Source organism: Thunnus albacares, chromosome 8 (genome assembly GCF_914725855.1).
Source record: "Thunnus albacares chromosome 8, fThuAlb1.1, whole genome shotgun sequence".
NCBI classification, from domain to species: Eukaryota; Metazoa; Chordata; class Actinopteri; order Scombriformes; family Scombridae; genus Thunnus; species Thunnus albacares.
The window spans coordinates 743,834-769,830 of NC_058113.1; the positions used below are offsets into that span (position 1 = coordinate 743,834).

General features: G+C 40.7%; 1 protein-coding gene across 3 annotated transcripts in view; it reads right to left on the minus strand.

The window, feature by feature from the left end:
- Positions 1 to 4,291: 4,291 nt before the first annotated feature.
- cnot10 (CCR4-NOT transcription complex, subunit 10) overlaps positions 4,292 to 25,997 on the minus strand; it is a 28,180-nt gene continuing 6,474 nt past the window's right edge. The window contains exons 3-19 of one of the 3 annotated variants that reach the window (XM_044358423.1): positions 24,592 to 24,753; positions 24,303 to 24,453; positions 19,184 to 19,323; positions 16,949 to 17,032; positions 16,785 to 16,868; positions 14,229 to 14,346; positions 13,905 to 14,054; positions 12,923 to 13,125; positions 11,838 to 11,959; positions 9,399 to 9,578; positions 7,738 to 7,818; positions 7,500 to 7,613; positions 7,197 to 7,327; positions 7,041 to 7,073; positions 6,715 to 6,839; positions 5,079 to 5,154; positions 4,292 to 4,728 (exon numbers count right to left, since the gene is read on the minus strand). In XM_044358423.1, coding sequence (XP_044214358.1) covers positions 4,568 to 4,728; positions 5,079 to 5,154; positions 6,715 to 6,839; positions 7,041 to 7,073; positions 7,197 to 7,327; positions 7,500 to 7,613; positions 7,738 to 7,818; positions 9,399 to 9,578; positions 11,838 to 11,959; positions 12,923 to 13,125; positions 13,905 to 14,054; positions 14,229 to 14,346; positions 16,785 to 16,868; positions 16,949 to 17,032; positions 19,184 to 19,323; positions 24,303 to 24,453; positions 24,592 to 24,753 — 2,115 coding nt within the window. In that variant the 3' untranslated portion in view covers positions 4,292 to 4,567. Of the gene's footprint in view, positions 4,729 to 5,078; positions 5,155 to 6,714; positions 6,843 to 7,040; positions 7,074 to 7,196; positions 7,328 to 7,499; positions 7,614 to 7,737; positions 7,819 to 9,398; positions 9,579 to 11,837; positions 11,960 to 12,922; positions 13,126 to 13,904; positions 14,055 to 14,228; positions 14,347 to 16,784; positions 16,869 to 16,948; positions 17,033 to 19,183; positions 19,324 to 24,302; positions 24,454 to 24,591; positions 24,754 to 25,997 lie in introns of all 3 variants that reach the window. The other 2 variants (XM_044358422.1, XM_044358421.1) reach the window with 2 other exon arrangements.

Here is a 25,997-nt window from a genome sequence, read left to right on the forward strand (position 1 = left end):
ACAAGGTCATGGAAGCTTTCCCAGCACATGAGCGAGCCACAGATTTGAAGGATTTGGACCTCAGATTGGATGATCTCCCTCTACAGCGTAGTTCGGGAGTCCTGTGGAGCCTGAAAACAGACAGTTTCACATTCCAAGTTTCCAAAGAGGAAAGACTATACACTCGAAGAGGTGTTCTAGCCACGGTCAACAGTTTGTATGACCCTTTAGGGTTTGTGGCTCCTGTGACAATGCAAGGAAAAGCCCTACTCCGTGAACTCTCAGCTGAGCAAAATGGCTGGGATGAACCACTGCCTTCGGAAAAGGAGGGAGAATGGAACAGACGGAAAGAATCTCTAAAAGATCTCCAATGTCTTCAGATAGCAAGGTGCTATGTTCCTTTTTCACAGTCCTCCGCCCAAAGAAGAGAACTGTGCATCTTTTCAGATGCATCTACAATAGCTATCGGAGCTGTAGCTTACTTAAGAGCCATTAACAATGAAGGTCAGTGCCATGTAGGGTTTATCATGGGCAAATCCAAACTAGCCCCACGGCCTGCTCACACTGTACCACGGCTGGAGTTATGTGCAGGTGTTCTGGCTGTGGAACTGTATGACCTACTAAGAGATGAGATTGACGCTGACATGGATGCTGTCAAATTCTTCACTGACAGTAAGATAGTCCTCGGCTACATATATAACAACACCAAGAGGTTTTACACATATGTTGCCAATAGAGTGACTCGCATCCGAAAATCTACACATCCTGAGCAATGGCACTATGTCTCTTCAGAGAACAATCCAGCAGATCACGCAACAAGGCCTGTTCATGCTTCCCAACTTCAACACAAACTGGTTTTCTGGACCATCATTCCTAGCACAATCCAAGCCAGAACCATCACAGTCAGACATCTTCTCTCTGATAGATCCTGAAGCAGATGTAGAGGTACGGCCTGACGTCACATCTCTAATCACTAAAACTTCAGAAGTCCAGATAAAGTCACATCGCTTTGAAAGGTTTTCTCATTGGATGACCTTGTGTCGCACCATGGCATCACTAATTCGTGTTGCAGCATCATTCAAGAAGACATCTGATCAAAGCAAATGCCGTGGATGGAAGTGTTACAGTGAGCCGAGCACCGTGAGTGAGCTCCACAGAGCAAAGTCTGTGATTATTCTCACTGTGCAGCATGATATCTTCAAGGAAGAATTCAGATGTGTTAATATGAAGCAAGTACTGCCAAAACAAAGCCCACTCACAAAGTTAAACCCCATTCTTGACGAAGATGGATTACTCAGGATTGGAGGTCGCCTGGGATCGGCAACTCTTACAAAGGAAGAAAAACATCCACTTATCATCCCCCATACTCACCACATCGCCTCTCTCTTGGTGAGATACTACCATGAGAAGGTAGCTCACCAGGGCCGTCATATCACAGAAGGAGCGATTAGAGCAGCAGGATTGTGGATTATCGGGAGCAAACGCCTGGTCTCATCAGTTATCTACAAATGTGTCATCTGTCGTAGGCTCAGAGGAACACTTCAGATCCAAAAGATGGCAGATTTGCCAGCTGACAGGCTCTCACCAATGCCACCCTTCACCAATGTCGGTCTTGATGTTTTCGGTCCATGGACTGTGTTGACACGTCGCACAAGGGGAGGCAGTGCAGACAGCAAACGGTGGGCAGTTCTTTTCACATGCATGTCAACAAGAGCTGTGCACATCGATCTTGTTGAATCAATGTCCACATCCAGCTTCATTAATGCATTGAGAAGATTTTTCTCTATTCGTGGACCTGCAAAACTTCTCCGCTCAGACAGAGGTACTAATTTTATTGGTGCCTGTAAAGAATTGAGTATTGATCACAGGGATGCTACGCTGAACAGTTACCTTCAGGAAAAAGGCTGTACATGGCAATTTAATCCCCCATATTCCTCACATATGGGTGGTTCATGGGAGAGACTTATTGGTGTTGCAAGACGAATCTTGGATGCAATGCTTATTCAGTCTGCACATACTCGAGTCACACATGAAGTACTGAGTACCTTAATGGCTGAGGTGATGGCAATAATGAATGCAAGACCGTTGGTGTCATTGTCTACAGACCCCGACATGCCAACTGTCCTTACACCAGCAATGATCTTGACTCAGAAGACGAGTGCTCTATCAGCACCCTCCGGCTCCTTTAACCCAACAGAGCTCCACACAAAACAATGGAAACAGGTTCAGTGTCTTGCTGACGCCTTTTGGAAGAGATGGAGGGGGGAATACCTTGCCACTCTTCAGAATCGAAGGAAATGGACAGAGGACAAGCCCAACATCAAAGTTGGAGACGTTGTTTTGCTCAAGGATCACCAAGCTCACAGGAACAACTGGCCTGTAGGACTTGTTATTAAGACATTCCCCAGCAAAGACAACAAGGTTCGCAAGGCAGAAGTAAGGACAGCAAAAGAAGGGAGTGTGAAAGTGTTTCTGAGACCAATATCAGAGATGGTTGTCCTTTTGTCTGAGGGACAATAGAAAATGGACAATTTATATGTTAATGTTTGTATCTCATTCATTGTCTGTTAGTGGTACAATAGTATTGTGCCAGGCGGGGAGTATTCTGCCCTTTGTTTGAGTGCAAGTAGTTTTTTGTGTTCTGCAGTGCCCCCTCCTGATCATTCAACAGAAGTAGATACAAAACAGGAAGTTTCCTCCAGAGCTAACCAGACAGAGTAGAGAGCTCATGTGTCGGCATCTGCTGCAGCTATTTATTTTCAACATTGTTGCCTTGGACACTATTTGTCCGTGAGTATTATGTGTTAGCAATTCTTTACACTATATGCATCATATATTTGCTGTGTATTTGTTTTGAGGTGACTAAATTGATGACTAGCATAGCTGCAACCTGTTAGCTGACCTGTTTTGCTTAGTGACACAGCATTTTTATTTCTTACATAGTTATGTCAGTGTAAGGAATATTGTTCAGATTCTGATTTCTGTTTGCATTTGTGCTTTGTTGCAGTTTTACAGTAAATGTGGATCTTCATTAAACGTGCAAGAAAAGTTACGCCTTGTGTTTATTGGAGGACTGCAGACTGTTGGCTAACTGTCTAGCTTTGGATAAAGACTACTCATTGCGAGGACAGTATAAGGACTGCCAAGTTTGACAGTTTGGTCTGAATTTTTTGAGGTTCGCCTTCTTCTTCTGTTGACTTTTATGGCAGTTGGTGTCCATAAGTGTTGCATTACTGCCATCTGCTGGACTGTTCCTTGCCAATCTATTCCAGCATTGCCATGTTATGTGTGAAAAGGCGCAAGACAGAAATGTTCCTGAATATAGCTGCATGTGTGAATAGTGAAAGTCACCTGGGTGCCTGAAAAGTTATCCTAGCAATTCCTGGGAACTTTGTGAGAGAGGCTTAAATGATTTAGATGTGTCACACACACACCAGTCAGTGTCAAGTGTCAGTGATTGTGGTCATGTGGTTAAGTTTAATCAGTCACTGAGTAGTTTTCTAGCCGTTTTCAACGCTCATCAGTGAAATTGCCATTGTATTATGGCTTTTGAGGATTTTCCTACATTTGAGTGGCTGGAATAGTCATGTGCAGATTATATGGTAACTCAAATCCAAACCCTTCCTTCCTTCTCCAATTTTCACATTTTTACGCAAAGTGTAGCCCTCAAACGCAAGGGAAAAAAAAGAATCTAGGCTTGGCATCTGGGCATTAGATGCCTTCATAATGCACTTACAATGTAAGATGACTGGCCTCATCACTTACATTTTTATTTTGAACAGGAGGAATGATTACAGTGAGGAAAACCTGTTTCAGTGTTCATATGGACATCTTTTGTTTGAAGATACACTTGAAAAATTGTGAACCTGTCCTTTAAAGCAAAATAGAAACAGGAAAAAACTGAAAGCTTTAAGCATCACAAATCTTTCCGGACTCTTACATTAACTTTTTTTGTCTTCATGATGTGTTTTTGGTCATGAAAGGGATTAACCAACTGTTTAACCTTGATTATACCCACAGTCTGCATTCAACTCACTGTCTTCTAAAAACAGCACCACAATTGAGGTTCATTATATTAAAGATGGTCAGTATTTACCCCCTGTACTTCACTTAGATATTAAGATTTTTACAACTGAGCAAAATCAAAATGTCCTCATTACATCCACTGTGAATTCCATTCACTATAAACAGTACACTGTAGCCAAACACTATAGCTAACTGGTACAGTAGTTAATATAAGTGATGAATGCAGCTTCCAAAGCCTCCCTTGCAAAAAATAAAATGCAGGTATTCAAAAGAGTCACACATGTCATACAGTAAATAAAATTTATTTTCATAGTTCAGACAACACACAGACTCCTTAGTCAAATGAAAATAAAAAGGTCAGAGTGATCCCAGCTGGTCTCAGTCCATGGACACTTCTCTCCTCAGTCAGCTGCCAGACCTGCATTTCATATGGCTCCTGATGCTGAGGGGAAGCAGCTTTATAAATATCAAGACTCCTCAGAGCTGTGTGTGTGTGTGTGTGTGTGTGTGTGCGTGTGTGGTTTGTGTGGCGTGGAGTTTGGGGGAGGGGTGTTGCGGAGGCTCATTTGCGCTGAACTTGTGTGAACGATGAAGGTAGCAGGATGGGCTGGACAGAGGGGAATGGCTGGACGGGTTTCTTGCGGGAGTCTGGGGAGACCCTCTGGACCGCCGTGGGCAGCAGCTGGTTCCGTTTGATGATCTGCAGGGCCAGCTGGGTGTTTCCTGAGGACACACAACACATACTCACATACTAAACAATCCAACTGCTATGGGCTAATACCCAGCGCTTTTTGAAATCTGATGATAACTGTGTCATTATGAGTTGCAGTATGGATTTATCAAAGTGATACTTGCTGATCAAACATTTTTAAAATAAGCCAAACTACTCAGATATATCAGTGTTTAGTCAGTGCTGTTTAATAGCTGTGCAAGAATTTACCATTCCCTCTGTCTCTGCTCCTTAATTTCTTAACAACTCTCTACTGTATGTTGTGTAATAAAAAGGCAAAATCTCTCTTTCTACCTAGCAGTTGCGTCAAATAGAAAAACAGAGAGTGTGTGGGAGGGCTGACCATTCTGCAGCTCCAAGTAGACTCCCAACAGGATGGCTTCAGGGGGAATCTCCTTGGTGTTTACCATAGACGCAGCCTGATGAAAACAACACAAATTACAGCTGGTTCAGCCAAGAATTATTACTTCCCTGTGAAATTATTTGAACAAGAAAAGCTTTTTTCTGATTTCCTGATTTCTTTTAACCATTCGAAAGGCTGAAAGCACAGGACCTTAGCATGGGAGCACAGTAAGTTGACCTTCAGTTAGAATTGTTTTGTCAAACTCATTCCATGGTCAAGAACTTTGTTTTCCATGGAATCTGAATGCAACATGGTGTCTGCACACATGAAAGAGTTCAATACTTTAATATTGCAAAACCAACTATAAAACAGCTGTATTATACTACGTTTCTTATTGTCAACAAATCATATGAGAAGACCCAAACCAACAATGTGTCTGTCTGTCTGACAGCTCACAAATACATAGCTTCATTTTTAGAAAAGTCTCAGTAATTTCCTAAAACAGCTGGTCACTGTAGTTTTTAAAAGTTACTCAAACAGGAGGAAATAGTGCATTTGTTGGGGACTATTTTCAGTGGTGGATTAATCCACATTTGGTGCTCTATCTAATGAGTAGCTATTTCTAGCAGCAGGAAGGTGTATGTTGGACTGAGTCAAAATAAACTACAGCGTGTGTGTGTGTTCATGATTCATAATGAAGGAACATGTTACCCAGTGCAACATTGTGGCTCATTGATGTGTTTTTATAGCCTGGCACTGCCAGACTAATTCGCAAATGCACGTTAGTCTCGAACTTCTCAGTTAATTTTTAGATTCCAAGGGGTGTTATCAACGGGCACAGGCCAAAATGCTTTTGGACGCAATTGGATAGACCTACAACCCATCAGAGCAACGAAACGCGTGATGTAGCGCTGGGTGACACCAATGCAAGTTGGGTGGTGCTTCATCCATTTTCAAGAAGGAAAAAATGGCATCATAAACTTTCTCATATTACAGCTAAATAGTACACTAAAATGTGTTTCTGAAAACATCTGAGTTGGGAAATAGGCCATAACAGAATCTTGATTCATATTTGATCAGCACTACCTACTTTGACAGTTTATTCTAAGTTTCGTGAGCCTGGTGCATTGCGCTGGACGGACCTCTGCAGACTGTCAATCACCTGCACCAACCAATCGCGTGCTCTGATGGAGTTTAGCGACGTTGACCAATCACACTATGATATCCCCACGTGGGCAACCCCCATATGTCCCCACGCATGTAGATAAATGGTTGTGATTGGCCAGTCATGGGCCAGGACGGGTGGGAATCTGTTTGAATGGGTGGGGGGCCAGACGTATCTGCCAGAGCAAATAAAACATGAACTCTGCAGATTCATCTGATACCCAGGCTAGTGTTTTTAATAGTTTAGACAACAATGGAGCTCTATGGCACAGAGGAATAAGATATTCAGGCTGTACTTCACTCACACACACACACACACACACACACACAAAATACTTTTTGATGCTAGGAAAAGTATAGAATATCATCAGACTTATTCATTTAAAATGCTGTATCTAAAGAAAATACAACTTGAGACATTTAATTTGCACTCCCAGGTCCTGCTGATGTCATGGGAAGTTGCCGTGGTTACCTGATGCAGGCATTTGCGGGCCTTGTCATACTCGCTCCTCAAACAGTAGGCACTGCCCAGGTTGAAGAGCATCATGGCCCGAGCTGATGTTACACTGCTGGGGTAACACAGGGGGGTCTGCTTCCCTGCTACAAACACACATGCACAATGGGAAGTATTATAGAAACATCATATGCTGATGTGTAATTTATCTAATTGTACTGTACATCAGATTTTCATTCTTACTATTGGACATCTAGATCTGTTTTAACTGAATAATGCATAATTGCCTGTTGGACTGTTCTGGGTAAAAAATATGCATTTGGGTTTAAACAAAGTCAACTTACAGGACTCAACAGGCTCATCTCCTTTGTCAGACCCTGTTGACAAAAACAAACCAAGCATTACTATTAAACTGAGACAGAGGAAAGAGGACTAGGAGGACTCAGTGTATTGACATGTTTTTTCCTTGTTTTGTTCAATAATGTGTGAAATCAGCAGACCTTGGTCTTGTTCGCTGGTCAGCACCCCCATTGACACGTCACTGACATTCTCCGGGTTGAGGTGAGCAATAGCGTCAGAGATCCTGTCCAATGAGATGAGGGCTTCAGCAGCATAGAGGTGACCCAGGAACCTGAACATGCAGCAGAGAGAGGAGGATGGTTCAGTGATTCAAAGTAGACAGAAACACTGGTGAATCAATTCTTTGAAAGAGTTTGAACATGACTTGAAATGGTCATGTGTGGTTGCAGAAAAAAAAAAGCATGTAGACCTTCTATGATCTGAGGAAAATACCCAGCACTTACTTCAGGGATCCTGAAACCTTGGTTTGATGGAGCAGTTTCTCAGCATGGTTTAGAGCCATCAGGTTGTCTCCCAGTGCTAACGCCACATAGGCGCTACAGGCCAGGATGGAGCACCTACATATCCATAAATGGCATTACTGATCAACTGTACAGCTCTCTTACTTCTGCGGGATATTTGAAGTTTCTGAGTAATGACTGGTAGAAAATGAGAAGAGAAGGACATGTAACGTCTTATTACCTGAGGTTTTCTACCTCCTGTTTTCTGAGAGGAGACGATGGAGCTGCAGACAAGAACTTATCTGCCTCCTGACCTTTCCCACTGCAAAACACAGACAACATTCATCAGAACACATGTGTGAACCAGTCCACATTCTGAGCTGGATCATAAGTCGACCAAAAAGTCAACATAGTGACAATACACACAATAACACAGTGATCTCTGCCCTTAGCGGCTGATCAGATGGCTTCATCTCAAATGAAGAGTGGTGGTGTGAAATACAGACATCACGATATGTCACCAAGTTAAAACACTGACTCAAATAATTTAGTGTTTCACTAGAAATCTTTTATCATCATTTATCATCTAGTCATTTATTCATGGACCCTTGGACCCTTGGCTGGCAGTTACATGCATGAAGTATGTAACTCACTTGCAGTTGTTCACGTTGTATAATGAAAAATTCTGTTTTTGGGGTATTTCCTAAGTTCATAGTCCTAAGACGTGCAATGCAATTTAGCGCACCAGAGTGTCCACTCTTTCCATTACCCAACTTGTACAATGAGAACTGAAACAGGAAGTTTCGAGAGCCGGAAAGAGAGACAGCTTGCCTTCACAGTAAAAGTTGCAGGTTTGGCTGTTATGACATCAGCATTAAACTGTGTGGTGTCTCTCTGGATCACTGCATTCTTTTTCTTTTTTTTTTTTACAGAAGAATTAGGCCAGGCTGTGTATTCAATCACTAAGTAATAACAAAAAATAATTTATTATAAATTTTTCAATAACTGTAATGACCCAGCACCATGTGTGTTTTAGTCCTTTCACAGTGAAACACAGTTTGCTTTTCAGTGCAAAGCCAATCTTGGTAGATGCAGTTAGGGACTCAGAAAGCAGACATGAGAAGCCACAGCAAAAGCAACACTCCATCCACAGCTGCCTTCCCTGCTGTCTCACAAGCTCTCTACTCTGGTCCTCTAGAAATTCTGTAACAAAAGCAAATGTTTTGTTAAGTTTAAAACAGATGTCTTAGTCAGATGGTAAATTCAGTGTGAATCTGTTCACTTAACTTTTACTTCACATACCTCCATGTTCCTTACGGCCTGAGTGCTAGTACATCTTGCCAGCATGCAACAAGTCCCCAGGGCCAGTTTCACCGCCTCTGCTTCATTTTATCTCCAAAGTGTGTAAAAGAAGTTATGAATTATTTTCATTATTTATACTATTTGTTTATTTAGTTTAGCTCTCTTTAAATTGACTGCTGCAGCCAACACGCTTCAAAACTCGCAACTTTTACTTTGAAGGCAAGCTGTTTTCGGCTCTCGACTTTCAATTTTCATTGTACAGTTGGATAATGGAACAAGCGGTGGCTCTGGCGCACTAAATGGCATTGCACGTCTTAGGACAATGAACTTAGGGAATACCCCCAAAAATGGAATTTTCATTATACAATGTGAACAACTGCAAATGAATTATACTTCATGCACGGACCACCATGACATGCTTGGTTTTGCAGTAGTTCCGATCCAAGATGTATGTAAGTGACATAAGGGTAAAAGTTGACATCACACCTCCAAACATCGCTTACTGAAGTCTAGATGTCATCTGACAGTGAAGAGATTTAGAGTTCAGAGGTGTTCTGATAGCTAACAGGTGTGTGTGAGGGGTGTGTGTGTGCGTCTGACCTGCAGGCGTCACTGTTCTCACTGCCGCTCTCAGTGCTTCCTGACTGACTGGAGCACTTGGAGCCGTTTTCTGTCTTCATGTCCTGCTGCTGGTGTTCAGGCAGCAGCAGCAGAGCGTTCCTCAGGCAGATGGCTGCAAACTCCATACTGGCTACTGGGATGGCTGCTGACTGGCCCTCACTGTACAAACACATACGCACACATTCAGTGCAGTCACTGGGCCCAATTCTAATTATATCAGGCAATTATAAGCATGATTATTACATCCGATGTAATACTTAGGCTAATTACACAGTAATGTCTAAAATACCTGCCAATGTCTCCATCTTTACAAACTCATGTTCAAACCAACAGAGCTTTATTTGAAATTCTAGTGGAGATTACATTACAAAAGATACTCAATATGTCAGAATGAAGGCTGGGGAAATGTAGACATTTATCAAGCATTGATGGAATGGTGCAGACATAGAGTCAGCTTAGCTCTGAATATTTAACAGCAGAAACAAGGCATGAGTCTGCCAATAAGATTTTTGTATCATATAGAAAATAATAGAAACCAATGGAAAGGTAGGGAAATACATTTTGAAAATCTGTATGGTTTGCAAAATAGGTAGCTGTGATGTAAAGTACATGACATTTGTAGTAAATAAGATAAAATATTCAAAAGCACTAGCATGGCCCTTTAATGGAAAATTCAAGAAGAAAACCAAGACATCAATTTAACAGTATGAACAAATGTCTACATCATGGATGGCCTAGCATGGGTGCAGGTGAGAAAAATCTTTTTGACTGAACGTTCTGTTTTTGATGGTGTCCAGTACTTAAAGTTACCTAAAAATGATTTTTTTAATCTTTTTTTTTTTTATTCTTGATTTTTTTTTTTTTTTTTTTTTTTTTTTTTTAAATAAATGGTGCAATTTGCTGAATTCTGGCCATGATTTTATCCCTGGCACAGGCACCAATTTAGTCCTATTTCTCTCCTTACTGGACTAAAAACTTGTAGGCCTACTTATTTCAACTATCTAACTATATTTTAGAATAAAAATGACACAAATATCTGTACCTATTATTTTTATAACCTTTAAAGGCAACCGAAATCTACATCAGTAAAAGAAAAAAGTTCAAATTCTTGTCACTTTCATATTTACATATATGACTGCACACTGACAATCACTACTCTTATCAATACTCTTTATTGGCTCGGTTCTTGATTTATACTCTTATCGGTTGTTTTTCATTACTAAATAATTGCTTTTTAAAAAATATGTTATTTTAAAAAAGAACAAATTCAGAACAGGATTAGAATTTATTTATATTTTAAATATAACTAAACGTTGTTTCTAGAGTGGCAACAGTAACCTATACTATAAACAGCAAGGTAACTATAGAAACTCAATAATATCTTACTGGAAACAAACCTAAAATGTCAATAACATAAATAATATTCATGATCAAAATACTGAGTGAAGTTTATAAAGAATGAAGAACACAGACATCAGTCACTATCAGTCATTGATCCTGTCCTTTGTCCTCGTCTCTCTGCTGCTGATGTGATTCACTGCCTGCTTGTAGCACTGGTAGACAGAGGAGGGGGCTGCTTTGCGTCAGCCAGCAGCTAAGCTAAGACAGCTTTTGTTTCAGCTTGTTCCTAACAATTTGCTATTAGCTGAGCTAGCACGCTGTGTTTGTGTAAAACGTAGTGAGATGAGATGACTGCGGACAGAGCAGACTGAAATATCACTTTTCTACATGTTTCTGCTTGCTGAACAGGTGTATTGATAAAGTGCTGGCCCTTTTACTCCTTAAGGTTTTATTGCAGTGATAGTAACAAGCGTAGGTGTCGTCAACTCAAGTCATCTTTGAGTTATGTTCACTTTACCTGTGCTCTGTTGTTTGCTGACTTTGCTGTGTGTGTGTGTGTGTGTGTGAGTGTGTGTGTGTATGGAGGAGCTCAGCCCCGACACAGAGAGCAGAGGAGAGGTTGCAGCGTGATAATAAATTACACCAAAATGTTTAAAAGAATAAAAGATAAAAGAATTTGTGACGTCTGAGCTTATAAATACCACAGTCTTTAATTATTTAGCCCTGGGGCCCATTTAATAACATTTTTGGTACCTATCCCTACAGAGATCTAAGTGCACATTCAATAAAATTGCCGTACCTTTGATTATTCTGGAGAAAATAGACATATAAATTGATGCATATACAACCTTGGGAAGCTGGAACAAGTGTTAATGTGTGGAACAACAAACGTCTCTTTCTTTAGCCATTTAATCATATACAAAGCAAAAGGTGGAAATGCAGTGGCAGAGTAAAATCTTTTTTTGCGTTAGCAGTAGAAATAAACAGACTCTGTCAGGACAAATAATTCACTTTTGACGGAGATCCGTCTGTTGACGGAGCTCTTGCACCCATGGACTAGTGTGAGTGGACACTGACCTGTAGATAGTGTTCTGGGTAGACTGTGATGCCAGGACGATCTTGCGGTGGTAGCCCTGCCCGACAATAGACTGAACTATACCTTTTTTACAAGGTAAACCTTTGCTCTCCTGCTCCGAACCCTGGAAACAAACACAATGACAGCACCTCATGTGGATTTCTGTTCACCTGTATGCCATTCAAAACTGGACCACTCATATCATGAGGAAGAACCACTCTGCTTTCTAGATTATTTAATGTCTGAATAATAACTGAAGTAGGAACATAATTAGATATTACCCTGCTTGAGGTGACATAACCTTGATTCTGAACCCCCTGTTTTTAGATTTTCATAATAACCTACAGAACCCAGGAAGGACCAATGAGAAAAAAAGGCTAATTTTTACTCTCGATTTAATCATTTGTGCTCTTGATTGAATTATTTTGCCTGTTCCCTTCTTGTATAGGGCAACAAATGCATTCAGTCAGCTGGAAGTTTGAAGAAAGCGACAAAGAACACATTTCCCTTGATCCAAGCTGGATCCAAAGCAGCCACAGGATTAGTTGTACGTCCTCCTTTCTCACAAGAAGGCCATGTTCTTTGCACTTATTGTGCATCCACCTATACCCATGAGGCACCCAAGAATACTGAAGCTGAGTTTTTATGAACTGGATGACATCTGCAGAAGATAGTGTTTATGGCGAAGATGTCTGTTATCCCATATTCCATAGAATTTTATAAGGGATCTCAGAGATAACACAGTGTTATGCTTGAAGTATATCCACATATCTTAGTCCAAAATCAAAATAAACCTTATTAAATCCAAGTGATCCACAGCGAGGGTGTACGCCGGACGAGAAAATGGCATGAGGGTGATTTCTGTTAAATCACAAGCACAAATAAGTTTTTTTCCCCCTCCATGGTCCTTCCCAGGCTCCAAAATAACCAGTACAAACAAAGCATAACAGGTCAAATCAAATATGCCTACAAATAATCTTTAAAATAACCATAAAAAATCCAGTAGATTCCAATCGGAAAGCTAAAAATGCTCAACAAACAATGAATTACAGTTAAACTGTAAATGTTGATGTGATTTAAGTCATACCCCCTTGTTAGCGGAGATGCAGCACTCTGCCAGTCGCAGCCACAGTCGAGGGTTGGAGTGGTAGACCTGCACCGCCTCCATCAGACACTCGAATGCTGCCAGAGGCCTGCCGATGTGCAGCAGCTGAATGCCACAGTTATAAAGCAGCTCATAGCGCTTGTTGGCTAGTAGAGCACACATGGGGATACCTGTGAACTTCTTAGCTGGAGAATAAAAGCAACGGAAGGAGAAAGGGACTTGTTACTATTTGGGGACAGACAGACAGACAATCTTTCCTCGATTTCTAAGCCGAAACTGAAGTGAACACTTAACACAGTAATATAGAATTAGCTTGCACTTGTTTGAATGATTGGAACTTTGAAAAAAGTTAAATGAAGAAATGAAAACAATATGTGGATTAAAACGACACCAAAAAGGAATAAGTGCATTTATATTCTTGTGCCACGGTAAAAGCTAATTCTCTCCACGTGAATACAATGTCACTAACTTAATTCCATTCTCCTCCATCAGACACATATCTCAACCTGAACAAATACAAGCAAAACTATCAGCATGGAGCAATACCACTGGAGAGAAGTGTGAAAATTAATGTTTGTTGTTTTTTTGGGGGGTGAACTGACCATTTAAAAATTGCTGTACAAAATACTTTGTTTTCAGTGGTGACCATGAAAAATATACCATATCATTTCATTGAGCCATATTTTGATGAAAATTCTGGAAATAGAAAAACTGTTTTGAAGATTTTGAGCAGGGAATCATGATGATTACGCTGCAGTGGTGTGTTGAAAGGTTTTGTAAAGCTTGTTAAAGCTGCAATCCACTGTAACCACTGTTCATCCAAGATGAATAGAGCGGCTGTTCTCTATGAAGGAGCTAGCTACAGACTTTTTACATCCAACTCTCAAGCCAACAGGAGGCCAACTGGATGGAGTGTCACTTGAAAGCTTAACAGATTCAGCCAGGAGAAAGCGCTGTGACTCACATTGCCCGTTGCTGCCATCTCCCAGCTGTGCACAGGTGTGGTCGTTCTCTTGCAGTGCCTTCTTGAAGTAGAAAATGCCTAGGTTATGTTTCCCCATTGCAAAGTGAATGCAGCCCAGATTGTTCCAGAACATACATCGAACACATTCACCTGAATGAGACAGGACAATCCATCAGCTAGGAACCTCATGAAGCAGCATTGATCCAATAATGACACAAAAACAGCCTGAACCAGGACAGGTCAAACCAGAACTAGCTGTATGGCCTTTTAACACCAGGCTTATCAAAGGAAGCAGTCAATCATGAGAGGTATAGAAGTTGTCACCTGTCTTGATGGGTCCAGGATGCTCTGCGATGTTGGAGCTGTTCAGCAGCTTCACTGCTTTCCGGTAGTTTCCTCTCAGGTACTCAAAGTTACTCTTAAGGAAGAGTGAGGATGCAGACTGATGGAGGGGACAGAAAACAGGTCAGGGAGATGAGCAGGAGAGGGTATGCACTTTCACATGTTGTAACAGTAATACAAAAAATATCAGCTTTTTTTTTTTTTTTGGAGTAAATTTCTTCATTGCATCTCTCTCTTGGATTATGACTGAATGTGCAGCACAAGAGATGAAAGCCTAGTTACAAAAACTGTGAGGTGCACAACAGCTTGCACACCACACATACTTGGCTTATGGCAGTTTCTGACCAAACGCGCAGGAGCCAATAGTTTGCCTGAGGTAGAGCATAAAATGAAGAGCAGCACTTAATCCTACAAAGCTGCCAACTAGGATCTGAACATAAATATTAAATAATATAATTATAATTTAATAATATAATATCAAAGCTGCAAGCAGCGATGATCGTACACCTTCATGCACGTTAGGGTGCACCGCAGTCTAAGTTCTGTTATTGGGGGTCAACACAATAAAGCAATACATTAACCAGAGGACAACTTACATGGATAATTATTGTCATGAATATTGAACATTGCATGTAGGAGATATCTATCACTTCCTGTGTCCACTATGCAGTGCTAGATCACACCCACTAATTATACGTCATGTTGCTGTATATCATGTGTAGACCACACCATGTAAATCAGATGATGTTTGTCACATAAGGCTGACTTCCTGTTGCAAGTAGGCTGTGCAACCAAGTGGGTCATGGAGGTTGCCTGACATGCATATGCATTTTCATGAAGATTGGACATTGCACATAGGAGTTAAATATCACTTCCTGTGTCCACTATTTGGCGCTAGAGAACACATATTGCTGTATATCATGTATAGATCACACGGAAGACGTTTGTCATATAGCTGACTTCCTGTTGTCAGTAGGTGGTGCAACTTCATGTTAGATGGCGAAACATGAAATTTACTAGCACACCACGCCAAGGGTGTTCCGTGAAAGGTCGAGATTTTGATGACTTTTCTCTGTGAAAAGTGTCCTGAGATGACTTTTGTTGTGATTTGGCGCTATAAAAATAAAAATTGATTGACTTTTCATTGCAAAGATGAAACCAACCAAATTTGAAGTAGGTCAGGTCAAATCTCTAGGAGGAGTTCGTTAAAATAGAATGCCTGCAAATTGCAAAAACTGAGAAAAATTGCAAAGTACATTCAAAATGGCTGACTTCCTGTCGGATTTAGAGTATGCCTCAAAAAGGCTTTTTTGTGCTTGTGGACATGATATATGTGCGTACCAAATTTCGGTCATCTTTGCCAAATTTTGTAGGGGGCATTATGGAGCCATTTGGCCACATTTATGCCCAAGACCCATAAAATATTAAATTTTTCACGACTTCTGATGCGTCTACAAAGTTGCGTAACTTTTTGAGCACGTTTGGCCCCTCAAAAATGCGATTCTTTTGGGAAAATAACAGGGAGGAATAATAATTAAAGTTACAAGCAGTGATGATCGGGCCCTCGCACCTTCGTGCACATCTGGGCGTGCCACATTTAAAGTGCTGTTATTGAGGAGCGACATGATGCAGCAATACATTTACCATACATTTTCAAACATCGCTCCCATAGACTTTCCATTATAAATTTTAATCTTTTTAAAAAGTTACATAAAATCACTGGAATATGCTAGAAATAAGAAAAGTAATAGCATACATCTCCTTATGGAGAGGTATATTTTGACATCGAAACCATGTTGATGCGACAAATCATATAGGAGTAGTTAAGATGCCAAAAAATGGTGAAATAATAAATATAATAATAATAATAATAATAATAATAATGATAATAATAATAATAATAATAATAATAATAATAATACTAAAGAGCGATATTATTACAATAATATTCCTTCAGATACAATAGGGCACTTGACATTTGGGTTTTTTTATTCAAGTCCTGTTGGTATTGGAGAGCAGAATTACAGAACTCTGGGAATTCAGAGATGCATAAAATGCAATTCATTCTCCACCACAGTGAAATTACCATTGCCTCTTGTCAATACCAGAAACTCATTGGACACACATTGTAGAGGTCTGCACCACACAACCTGGCAGAAAATCAGCATAGTTGCAATGGGTGAGGCAGCTACATTGGTGTCCAGAAATAATGGCCTTGTTGTGTGCCACTGCGCTTGCCTTGTTACAAGGAGCACGTTTGGCATCCACACCCTCACACCTGAAAGGCTGCGTCAAGCATAACAAAGCTTTTGAAAGTTCACCCTGCTACTCTTCTGTTTATTCTTTGGCAGTCTTGTAAAAGTTGTTCCTGAATTTTTTTTTAATCTGTGTTCTCAATAACCCAGGACTTCCTCATCATGACAGCACTCTTTTAAATGTTTGTTCCATATGTCATATATGCTGACTGTGTGCCAGTCCTCACATGCATATCCTATATATTCTGTTCCCTGCCTTTCAGCACCAAATAATGAGACTCACATTTCCTGCTGTGTTCATCACCGACTTGATCTCCCTTTTACAGGCTTTGGAGGACTTCATCTGGATGTAGGCTCTCACTTTGTACTGTACAGGAAACAACAGTCATGGTTAGAGCCTGAAACAGCCAGGCAGTGGATGTTCATATCCATGAACAGAGCTCTTACCTGGTGCATCTTTGATTTAGCTGCCTCAATCATCGCTGTGAACTCTGCCCGCTGGTTTGCTCCATCTTTGTTTGAGCTGTTGCTCTGGAATCAAACACAGCACTCAATAAACAGTAAACTGTATGCTTTTAAATCTGCATGATATGATTCATTTGTTGATAGAAAACATCTTCAGTGATCTCAGACACAACTGCATGATGACTAAATCAAATTCTTCCCAGCCGTAGCTATTCAGGTGTCAGAGCTCAGATATATAATAACTTTGGTTAGATAATGGAATAAAACTATTACCTCATGGAGAAGAATTTAAAAAAGCAGTCCCTGTTGACAGGAAGGTCTATGGATTATCCAGTAGGCTTGGGCGGTATCTATTTTTTCATACCTTCTGACATTTCACCGGAGTATGAAGTATATGATAGTATTTGCAGGGTTTTCCCTGGATTTTTTTTTGAGACAAAGGTGGCAAAGTTCGGAGAACATGCATGGTATGGTGTACACAGTTTGTGTGTGCACCTTTAGAGGGTTGTGCGTTTAAGTGAAAAAAATCATGATTTGACAGACAAAAGTGTCCAGAGATTTAAATTTTATACCAAGATGGAACAAAAAGATGAAAAATAAAGGTTGTGACGAATGACAGTGTTGACTTTGTAGGCCTGGGACAATATGCAATATTTAAGTTGTTTAATGCTGCAGTGTATATTGGCTAGCTGGTCTCATTTGTTACTGCTGGAATTCACTGCTCTGCTCTGCTCTGCACAAGTCTCTGAGTGACTGCATAGAAAGTTCATAATATGCTTTGTATTCGTCTCGCAAAGGTAATTATTTAGTCATTAAATCAGAACATGCTTGCAACTGCTTCATTTTTTGAAGATGAACTACAAGATAACACTGGCGTGTGTGCTGTGGACTGTCCAGGTGTTGCACTGCCTTGGAAGTTTAGTACCATCAACATCACATGCCGGAATTTTCAACAAAGGCAGCCCTCCTTTGAGCTATATAGGCAGGGAAAACCTCCCTTTGCATTTGTGAAAAAAAGGTAAAAGCTGAACTGCTGGTAATGGAGGTCACTGTAGCGTGTATGACATAGTATAGCCTACAATGCTGTGTGTCTAATATGCAATTAGCCTACTTAGACAAGTCTTGCTGGGTTTAAATACTTGTGCCCCATAGAATAACGAGTAGATAGGAAATAAGTGCCCTTGTTCCATAGATTCTTGCTGGAGGACTTGATGACGCTTTTTGCCGCAGCAGATAACGACACATTAGTGGGCTGAATGGAGATGATGTGCGGGTGGTGGCAGACATGCAGTTAAATAAAATCATGTGGCCAATGAACTGCTTTTGAAGTTGGAAGAAGGCATCTACAGATAAAAGCAACTATTTATTCATTGAATTGGAATGTGCTATATCGGTATAGGTATCGTTATCAGGGTATGAAATTAACTATATCAGGATATGATATACTGGTCATATCACCCAGCCCATCTGCATGGCTAAAACATGACGGTTTGGGGTGAGCCAAACCTTTGATCAACCTCCAGTCTAAATGTCATAGTTTTGGCCGTTATTCCTGTCCAATCATATCATAAATCTTTTTTGGAAGTGAAAGTATCATCCCATCACTCTAAACTAACCAATATTTTGCACAACTCATGTATGTTAATAGGGTGGACAAAATATTAGGAATACTTTTCAATATAATGCGCTCCAGTTCACCACCAGCACCCACTACAACCTCAATATTAAAATAAAGTAGAATCACCTTTCTGACGATGTCAACAAAAACAGAAAATCTATAAGCGCTGTATTTAAATTTATGGCAGAGCTGTTGTATTGGATTGCACAGATGTTCCTCATAAAGAGCTTGCTGAGTATATATACCCTGGTCTATTCCACACAGGATCTGACTGTCTTTGGATCCGTTAAGGTCAGGTCTTTTTTTTAAATGTATTCTCTCCTCATTCTTTTTTTTTAAATTCATTTATGTATTATGGGTTCAGGTAGGTTTTGTCTGATATCTGGGATAAACTAGGAAGTCTTAACATCCTAAGTGATCCTATGACTGCTAAAATGGAGTCCAGTAGGACTTGCTGCATCCACAGATCTCAGCAATAACTGTTTTGGGTAAAATGTGAAAAACAGACAGGAATAACATACAGAACTATGAAAATGAGAGCAGGTTGTGTAAAACCTTTTTTTTTTTTTTTAATGACTACTGTGTTTGAAGTGGGGTACCTCTCCTTTGCCGTTCTTGTTGCTTCCTTGCACAGAGAGTTTGTCCAGCACAGCCAGCAGATGGAGAGCCTTCTCTGGCTGGAAGGTGAGCAGGTAGAGATCCACCAGCAGGAAACACACAGCTTGAGCAAACTTCTCTTCTAGGACAAATAACAAAATGACTCCACGCCAAACTGTGGCTGCAAATCAAATCAACTTTTGAAATATCCATGACTGTTAGATTAACTGGAATATTGTGGAACTGTCTTGTCCTGTGGAGAGACAGAATAACACAACTGACAGCCTGGATCTCTCGTCTGTGCTATGACCACATCTCCCATAAGTCCTTTTACATTACACATTAAGTCAAGTCAAGTCAATTTTTTTATAGAACACATTTAAAAACAACAGACGTTGACCAAAGTGCTTTACAGAGAGATTCAAATTATGGGGTAATTTGATTGATGGTTACAATCAAACAAAAACACAGTCACACATAAGACAGAAAATTAGTTCAAATTACAACACAAACAGCATTGCACAAACAACAAATAAAAGCCAGAGTGTGGTCAGGCATGACTTCATGAAGATAATTAAGAGGCTCAAGAGAAGAAATCGGTCCTCAGACAGGTTTTAAAGATATCAACTGAGGGGGAAGATCTAATTGTCAGTGGCAAACTATACCACAATTTAGGGCCAACAACTGAGAATGCTCGATCACCTTTAGTTTTTAACTGGGTGCGTGCAAATCTGAGGGGTCTGGAGATGGAATAGGGGATGAGCAGTTCAGAGATGTAGCCTGGCGCCAGTCCATACAGTGCATTAAAAACAAATAAAAGAATTATAAAATCAATTCTGCACTTTACTGGTAATGAGTGAAGAGAGGCCATTACAGGGGCGCTATAGTCTCTCTTCTTGGTACCAGTGAGGAGTCTTGCTGCTGCACTTTAAACCACCTGCAGGCGAGATAGGGCTGACTGACTGATTCCTACATAGAGAGAACTGCAGTAGTTGAGGCGAGAGGAAATAAAAGTGTGAACTATAGTCTCTGAATCTTTAATGGACAGGAATGATTTTAACTTTGCAAGTGATCTAAGATGGAAGAAGCCAGTACAATTTGTTAAAATGAGTTGATTTGTTTGTCAAATTTTCAATCAGAATCAAAAATAATACCAAGATTTCTTGCGTGGGACCTCAGATTCAATGGCAGAGGCCCAAGGGCACTGAATGTGGTTGCAGAGTTGTCCACAGGGCTGAAGATTAGGACCTCAGTTTTATTCTGGTTTAGCTAAAGGAAGCTTTTTGCCATGCAGGATTTTACATCCTTAATGCAATTTAGGAGGGAGTGAACACTGCATGGATCACATGGTTTCAGTGGGAGGTATAACTGGGTGTCGTCAGCGTAACAACAGTAAGAATAGGGCTGTCGCGGTAAAGGAATTTCCCCTGCAATGATTCAGAGTGACTAAACACTGTGCATTGCTAATATTGCATAGACCACCCTGTGGTCCAGGGAGAGCAGAGTCTCCTTAAACCTGGGATTCATGAATTGAGTCTAGCTGGACGTGCCTGCAGGCTTTCCGCCAGCGCATTGCAACTTTGCAACTGAGTTGACCCCCCTCCAGGCCTAAGCATCAGGGATTATTTTTAAAAATGTATTTTCAGATGTTTTCTAAATTAAAACGTATTATACAAATAGCGTAAGAAACAGCTCAGGACACTGCGACTTTGTGGTCAAGAGAGCGAGCATGTGTGTGAGGGTGAGGCTGAAGCTACAGTAACAACCCGCCTACCATCCAAGGGCAGGCTGAGCAGGCTAAGCAGGCAGAAAGTGGGAGAGTTTCTGCCGAAAACAAGGACCAAGACCCGTGGAGACATGAGAGCAGCTGCTCGCTAACAACTGAGTATGCTTACAACAGAGAGCAGGACTCTATGCTGCAACTCTGCAGCTGCTGTGGACGGTCACTGAGCAAACACTTTCAGTTTATAATTTTACACTTTACACACAGCAACACGTTTTGCTGTGCACCAATCCCAACATATAACCTAGACAAAATATCCATACAGATGTGTTTTTAACTACCGAGCATTAGTACCAACCCCCTGTCAGCTCAACCCAAGCCTGGTTCAGTGCAGAAGATGCTGTGTGCGGCAGGCGGGATCCCCCGGAGCTGCCGGACCCGGGGAGCCGCCAAACTTTCAATAACTTACACACGCATTGAAGTGTAAAACAAGAAGGCCTAGCCTAGCGCATTTGTGGCGGTTGTTTGACATCCACTGCGGTTGGCTTGTCTATAGCGCTGTATTGCAATATTGCAGTTATTGCGACAGCGATGAAGAGTCCGAGGTGAAATCTTCAAATGTCTTTGCTTAGTCTAATCAACAGTCCAAAATCCAAAGATATTCAATTTACTATCATTTATGACACAGTAAAGCTTCATATCCTCACACCTACAAAGTTGCAACCAGCAAATGATCTTTAAAAAATGATTAAAACATCCATTCAATTATCTAAATAGTTGCTAAGTAATTTTATGCCAATCAACTAATCGATTAATCGACTAATTGTTGCAGCTCTATTTTCAATAATTATTCAATAATTAACAAGTCAAATCAACTCTGCCTTCAAGCCACAAGTCAAGTTTTTACAACAGTACAGTCCGACTAAGCCAAGTCTCCAGGCAAACAAGTCCAAGTCTCAGTCAGTCAGTTGCACTCCTACTACAGTAATTACAGCAGCCCAGTCAAAGCTGAAAAGGCACCTTAGGCTACCATAATTACTGCAGTAGCAGGGTAACTAAACTGCCCGATTTTGTTAACTTGCTCAGCTTTCATTAATTTGGTCATTAGGGCCCGAGCACGAAAATGTGTCAAGGGCCCAATGGTCCCTGGCACTGAAAGTGTGAGAAACCTATTGTTTTAGAAGGGAATATTATTATTATTATTATTATTATTATTATTATTATTATTATAGTACACCATTGCATTTTTGAGGGGCTTAGGATGCTCGAAAAGTGGCACACACATCAGAACTGGCGAAAACTGCAAAATTCTTCAGGGATTATTATTATTACTGTTATTATTATTCTAGTATGCCATTGCATTTTTGAGGGGTTTAGAATGCTTGAAAACTCATGAAAACTGGCAAACACGTCAGAGCTGGCGGAAAGTGCTCTGTAGCGATTGGGCTCGGGCATGGCCAGCGGGCTCCATAGTGCCCCCAAACGCAAGGCCATTATGGAACAAAGTTTCTTTGAAAGTTTCTTTAGATGCATGAAATTCGGTGGGTTCATTGCTCTAATCATTATTGACAAAATACAAATTTTTTCAAATTTTTTCACCCAACCAGAAGTCAGCCATTTTGGATTTTGTGCGTCAATTTTCATTTTATGAACACGTTTGAGGATTTTAGGATTTACAAAAACTTATGAAACTTTGTACCTATGTTCAAACTAGTAAGTATTGTGATTAGTATCACAGTTGGGCTTGGGCGTGGTACATCGGCTCTATAGTGCCCCCTAATTACTCTTAGCAATTTTGAGGTACTAGGGGTGCTTGAAAACTCACAAAACTTTGCACATGCATCAAAAGTGGTGTAACTTGATTTCTGATATGGGTCTTGGGTATGGGTGTGGCAAAATGACTCGAGGACGCCCCCTAGAAAATTTCCTAAAAAAGTCAAAGCCCCCACCTTTAAATTTGACATATACATACAAATTTTGAGAGGCAGATCATCTGCAGACTTAAAAAAGGCCTCTTGGATCCATACCCTAAGTCAGCCATTTTGAATCGACTACATTTTTTTTTCGAAAAGTGAAGCTCTTGACAGGTGTTGTATTTTAACAAACTCCAAGATTTAATCCCAACGACTTCAAATTTGGTAGGTGACATCTCAAGACCGTCATGATGTTAAATTTATTAAGTTCTTTAGTTTTCTGCTTCTGAGGTGCTTCCGAAACGTGCAGCGGCAGGCCCAGTGGGATCACAAGCATTGACTAGAGTGGCCGCTATCAGCTCCAGCGGCCGTGTCAGAGTCAGAAAGTGGCACACGTGCACCTGGTAAAGCTGTTAATCTTGCTCCCGCCCACTCCTGCTGGATTTCTGACCATTACCATCTGCTCCCACAACTTGTGTGTCCACTCCCGCCTGCACCCGCAAACATTCTAACCATTCATGCCCGCACAATAGAGTTGCACTGATTTTGTGTCTTCTCCCATCCCACAGGGGAGACACATTATTTAACTGTGTAGTATTAATAAAGAGATGCAGTAATAACGTAGTGAAATTACATTCTAGTGCATAATTACATTCACACTAGTGCAATAATTAGTTATTCTAGTGCAATAAGTACACCTGTTCTAGGGCAAAATTACATTGTATTTATTTATTTTAGCCTACTTATTAATTTAGAACGTGTTGTTGGCTGTGGTTGTTTGTTACGCTGAGGTTGTTTTATTTTGTTTCATTTCCCTGTGTCTTTTAATGCACTGATCAGGAGTAGCGCTCCTAATGATGATGTCATGCAACTTGATGCAAGCTTACAACCCCTCCATTACCTCCTAAATGAGCACAAAAGTAGTAATAACCTGCAGAATCGCAATATGCACGCATTGTTTGATGTTTCTGTTCTTTGCTTGTTCAGGTGAAGTTAGCAGGTTGCAATAGCCGATGGTGCACACTCATGAGTGTGTGTGTATGTGCGAAGGAGGTAGCAGTGTCAGGGAGCACCAGGAGGAGCGCTGACTGAGCACTCAGCCCAGCTCTGTGAGAGTAGGCCTGCAGTGCTGGCTAAATCTTGGGACCTGCAGTTTTGTTTTTTGACCACCTGCTCCCATCCGCAGCAAAGTTAAAACCACCCACACCAGCAAGACTTGTGCTGGGTCCCGCAGGATGTAAAGCTACTTTAGTGGAGTCCAGAAATAAAAATCTAGCGCTGGAAATGAGCATAACAAGTCGTCTTTAAGCTATTCACTAACAAAGGTACAATATTTTAAAAAATATTTTAAAAAGCAGCAAACCCCCACATTTGAGATGATTTGAAATGATGTGGTTCAACCATCTGTTGATCAACTAATTGATTATCTAATTAATCATTTCAACAGTACACTTTAGTAAACCCATGCAAAGCACTACAACATACCAAATGGTTCCAGAAACTGGTAGAGCTTCTCTCCAATGGAGATGGCTTCAGAGTACTGGCGCATATGATAGTGGATGATGGCTTGATTATAGTACAACAAACTATTTTCAACATCATCCAACCCATCAACATCCTCTGATGATGTGTGAACCTGAAAGAACAAAGCCAGGATGATTGATGAAATCATGTAAAAGCAGAAAGTACTGCATTTGTCTTGAGCTTTCACTGAAAACTAATGCAACATGAACTGAAAGGCATGAGAAAATATGACCCACATTTCAGCAGTTACCTGGTTCTTCATTGCCATCAGGGTCTGCTTCAGATGCCCTGTGGTAGTCTGACCACTTTTGTAAAACTCTACAATAGCTTTATTCATGGCAATCTTGTAGTCCTCTTTGTTCAGCTCCTGCAGGGCTTCAAGGTGTTTCAGAGAGTCGTCGTACTTCCCCGTCTGTGAGGAACACAGGACAGTGAATATAGCACAGACATGTTCATGTGAGTTGGTACCTGGTTAGGCCTGTGAGTCACCTGGGTGTAACACGTACAGCTGAAAATTACTACCAAAGTTTATTTTGATTATTCTGAAATAATAATACTACATTCACACACACAAGTACATTCACTATGTTGATTGCAGTGACGGAATATGTCAGGCAGTGCAACAGTATGTCTTTTTTAATGTGTTTTAAAGGATCGGTCTAGTGTACATTTTTCTCATTGTCAACAAATCCCATGGAAAAGACCAAAACCAACAATGTCTTAGTCTGTCTCTCATAACTTTCTGACCTTCTCTACTCTGTTTGTGGCACTAATCCCCAAGCCACTGGTGGAGTGTCAGGGGGACGCAGCCACACCTGGACCCCCTATAGCAGCTTGTGAAAGTAGAAAAAAAAAGTACAACAATGCAATAAAGTTAGTTAATGGTGATTATGTGATATCTTTAAAGTTATTGTTATGCCTCAGTGTAGTAACAATGGTTGCCTATGCAGTACATTAACTTAATTATTGATTTTATGCACCACATGCAGAGCACGCAGGGTTTTTCCTGGCCCAAAATCAGGCGGAGGAGGTTGTTATTGTATTAATAATGAAATCAATTAATTCTTTTTCACCTCATTAATAATTCTGCACTGTGCTCTTGCGGTCATCTTTACAGGATGACCACACCTAGTGAGAGTAGCAACAGTGCTGAACTTTCTCCATTTGTGGACAATCTGTCTTACCGTAGACACATGAACATCAAGGCTTTTAGAGATACTTTAGTAACCCTTTCCAGCTTCATGTAAGTTCACAATTCTTGATCGTAGGTCTTCTGAGAGCTCTTTTGTGCGAGGCATGGTTCACATCAGGCAATGCTTCTTGAGAACAGCTAACTCAAAACTGGCGTATGTTTTTATAGGGCAGGGCAGCTTTAACCAACACCTGCAATCTCATCACATTGATTGGACTGAGGTTGGCTGACTCCTGGCTCCAATTAGCTCTTGGAGAAGTCTATTAGCCTAGAGGTTTACATACTTTTTCCACCCTGTGCACTGTGAATGTTTACATGTTGCGTTCAATAAAAAAATGAAAACATATAATTTTTTGTGCAGTATTAGTTTAAGAAGAATGTGTTTGTCTATTGTTGTAACTTAGATGAAGATCAGAACACATTTTATGCCCAATTTATGCAGAAATCCAAGTAATCCCAAAGGG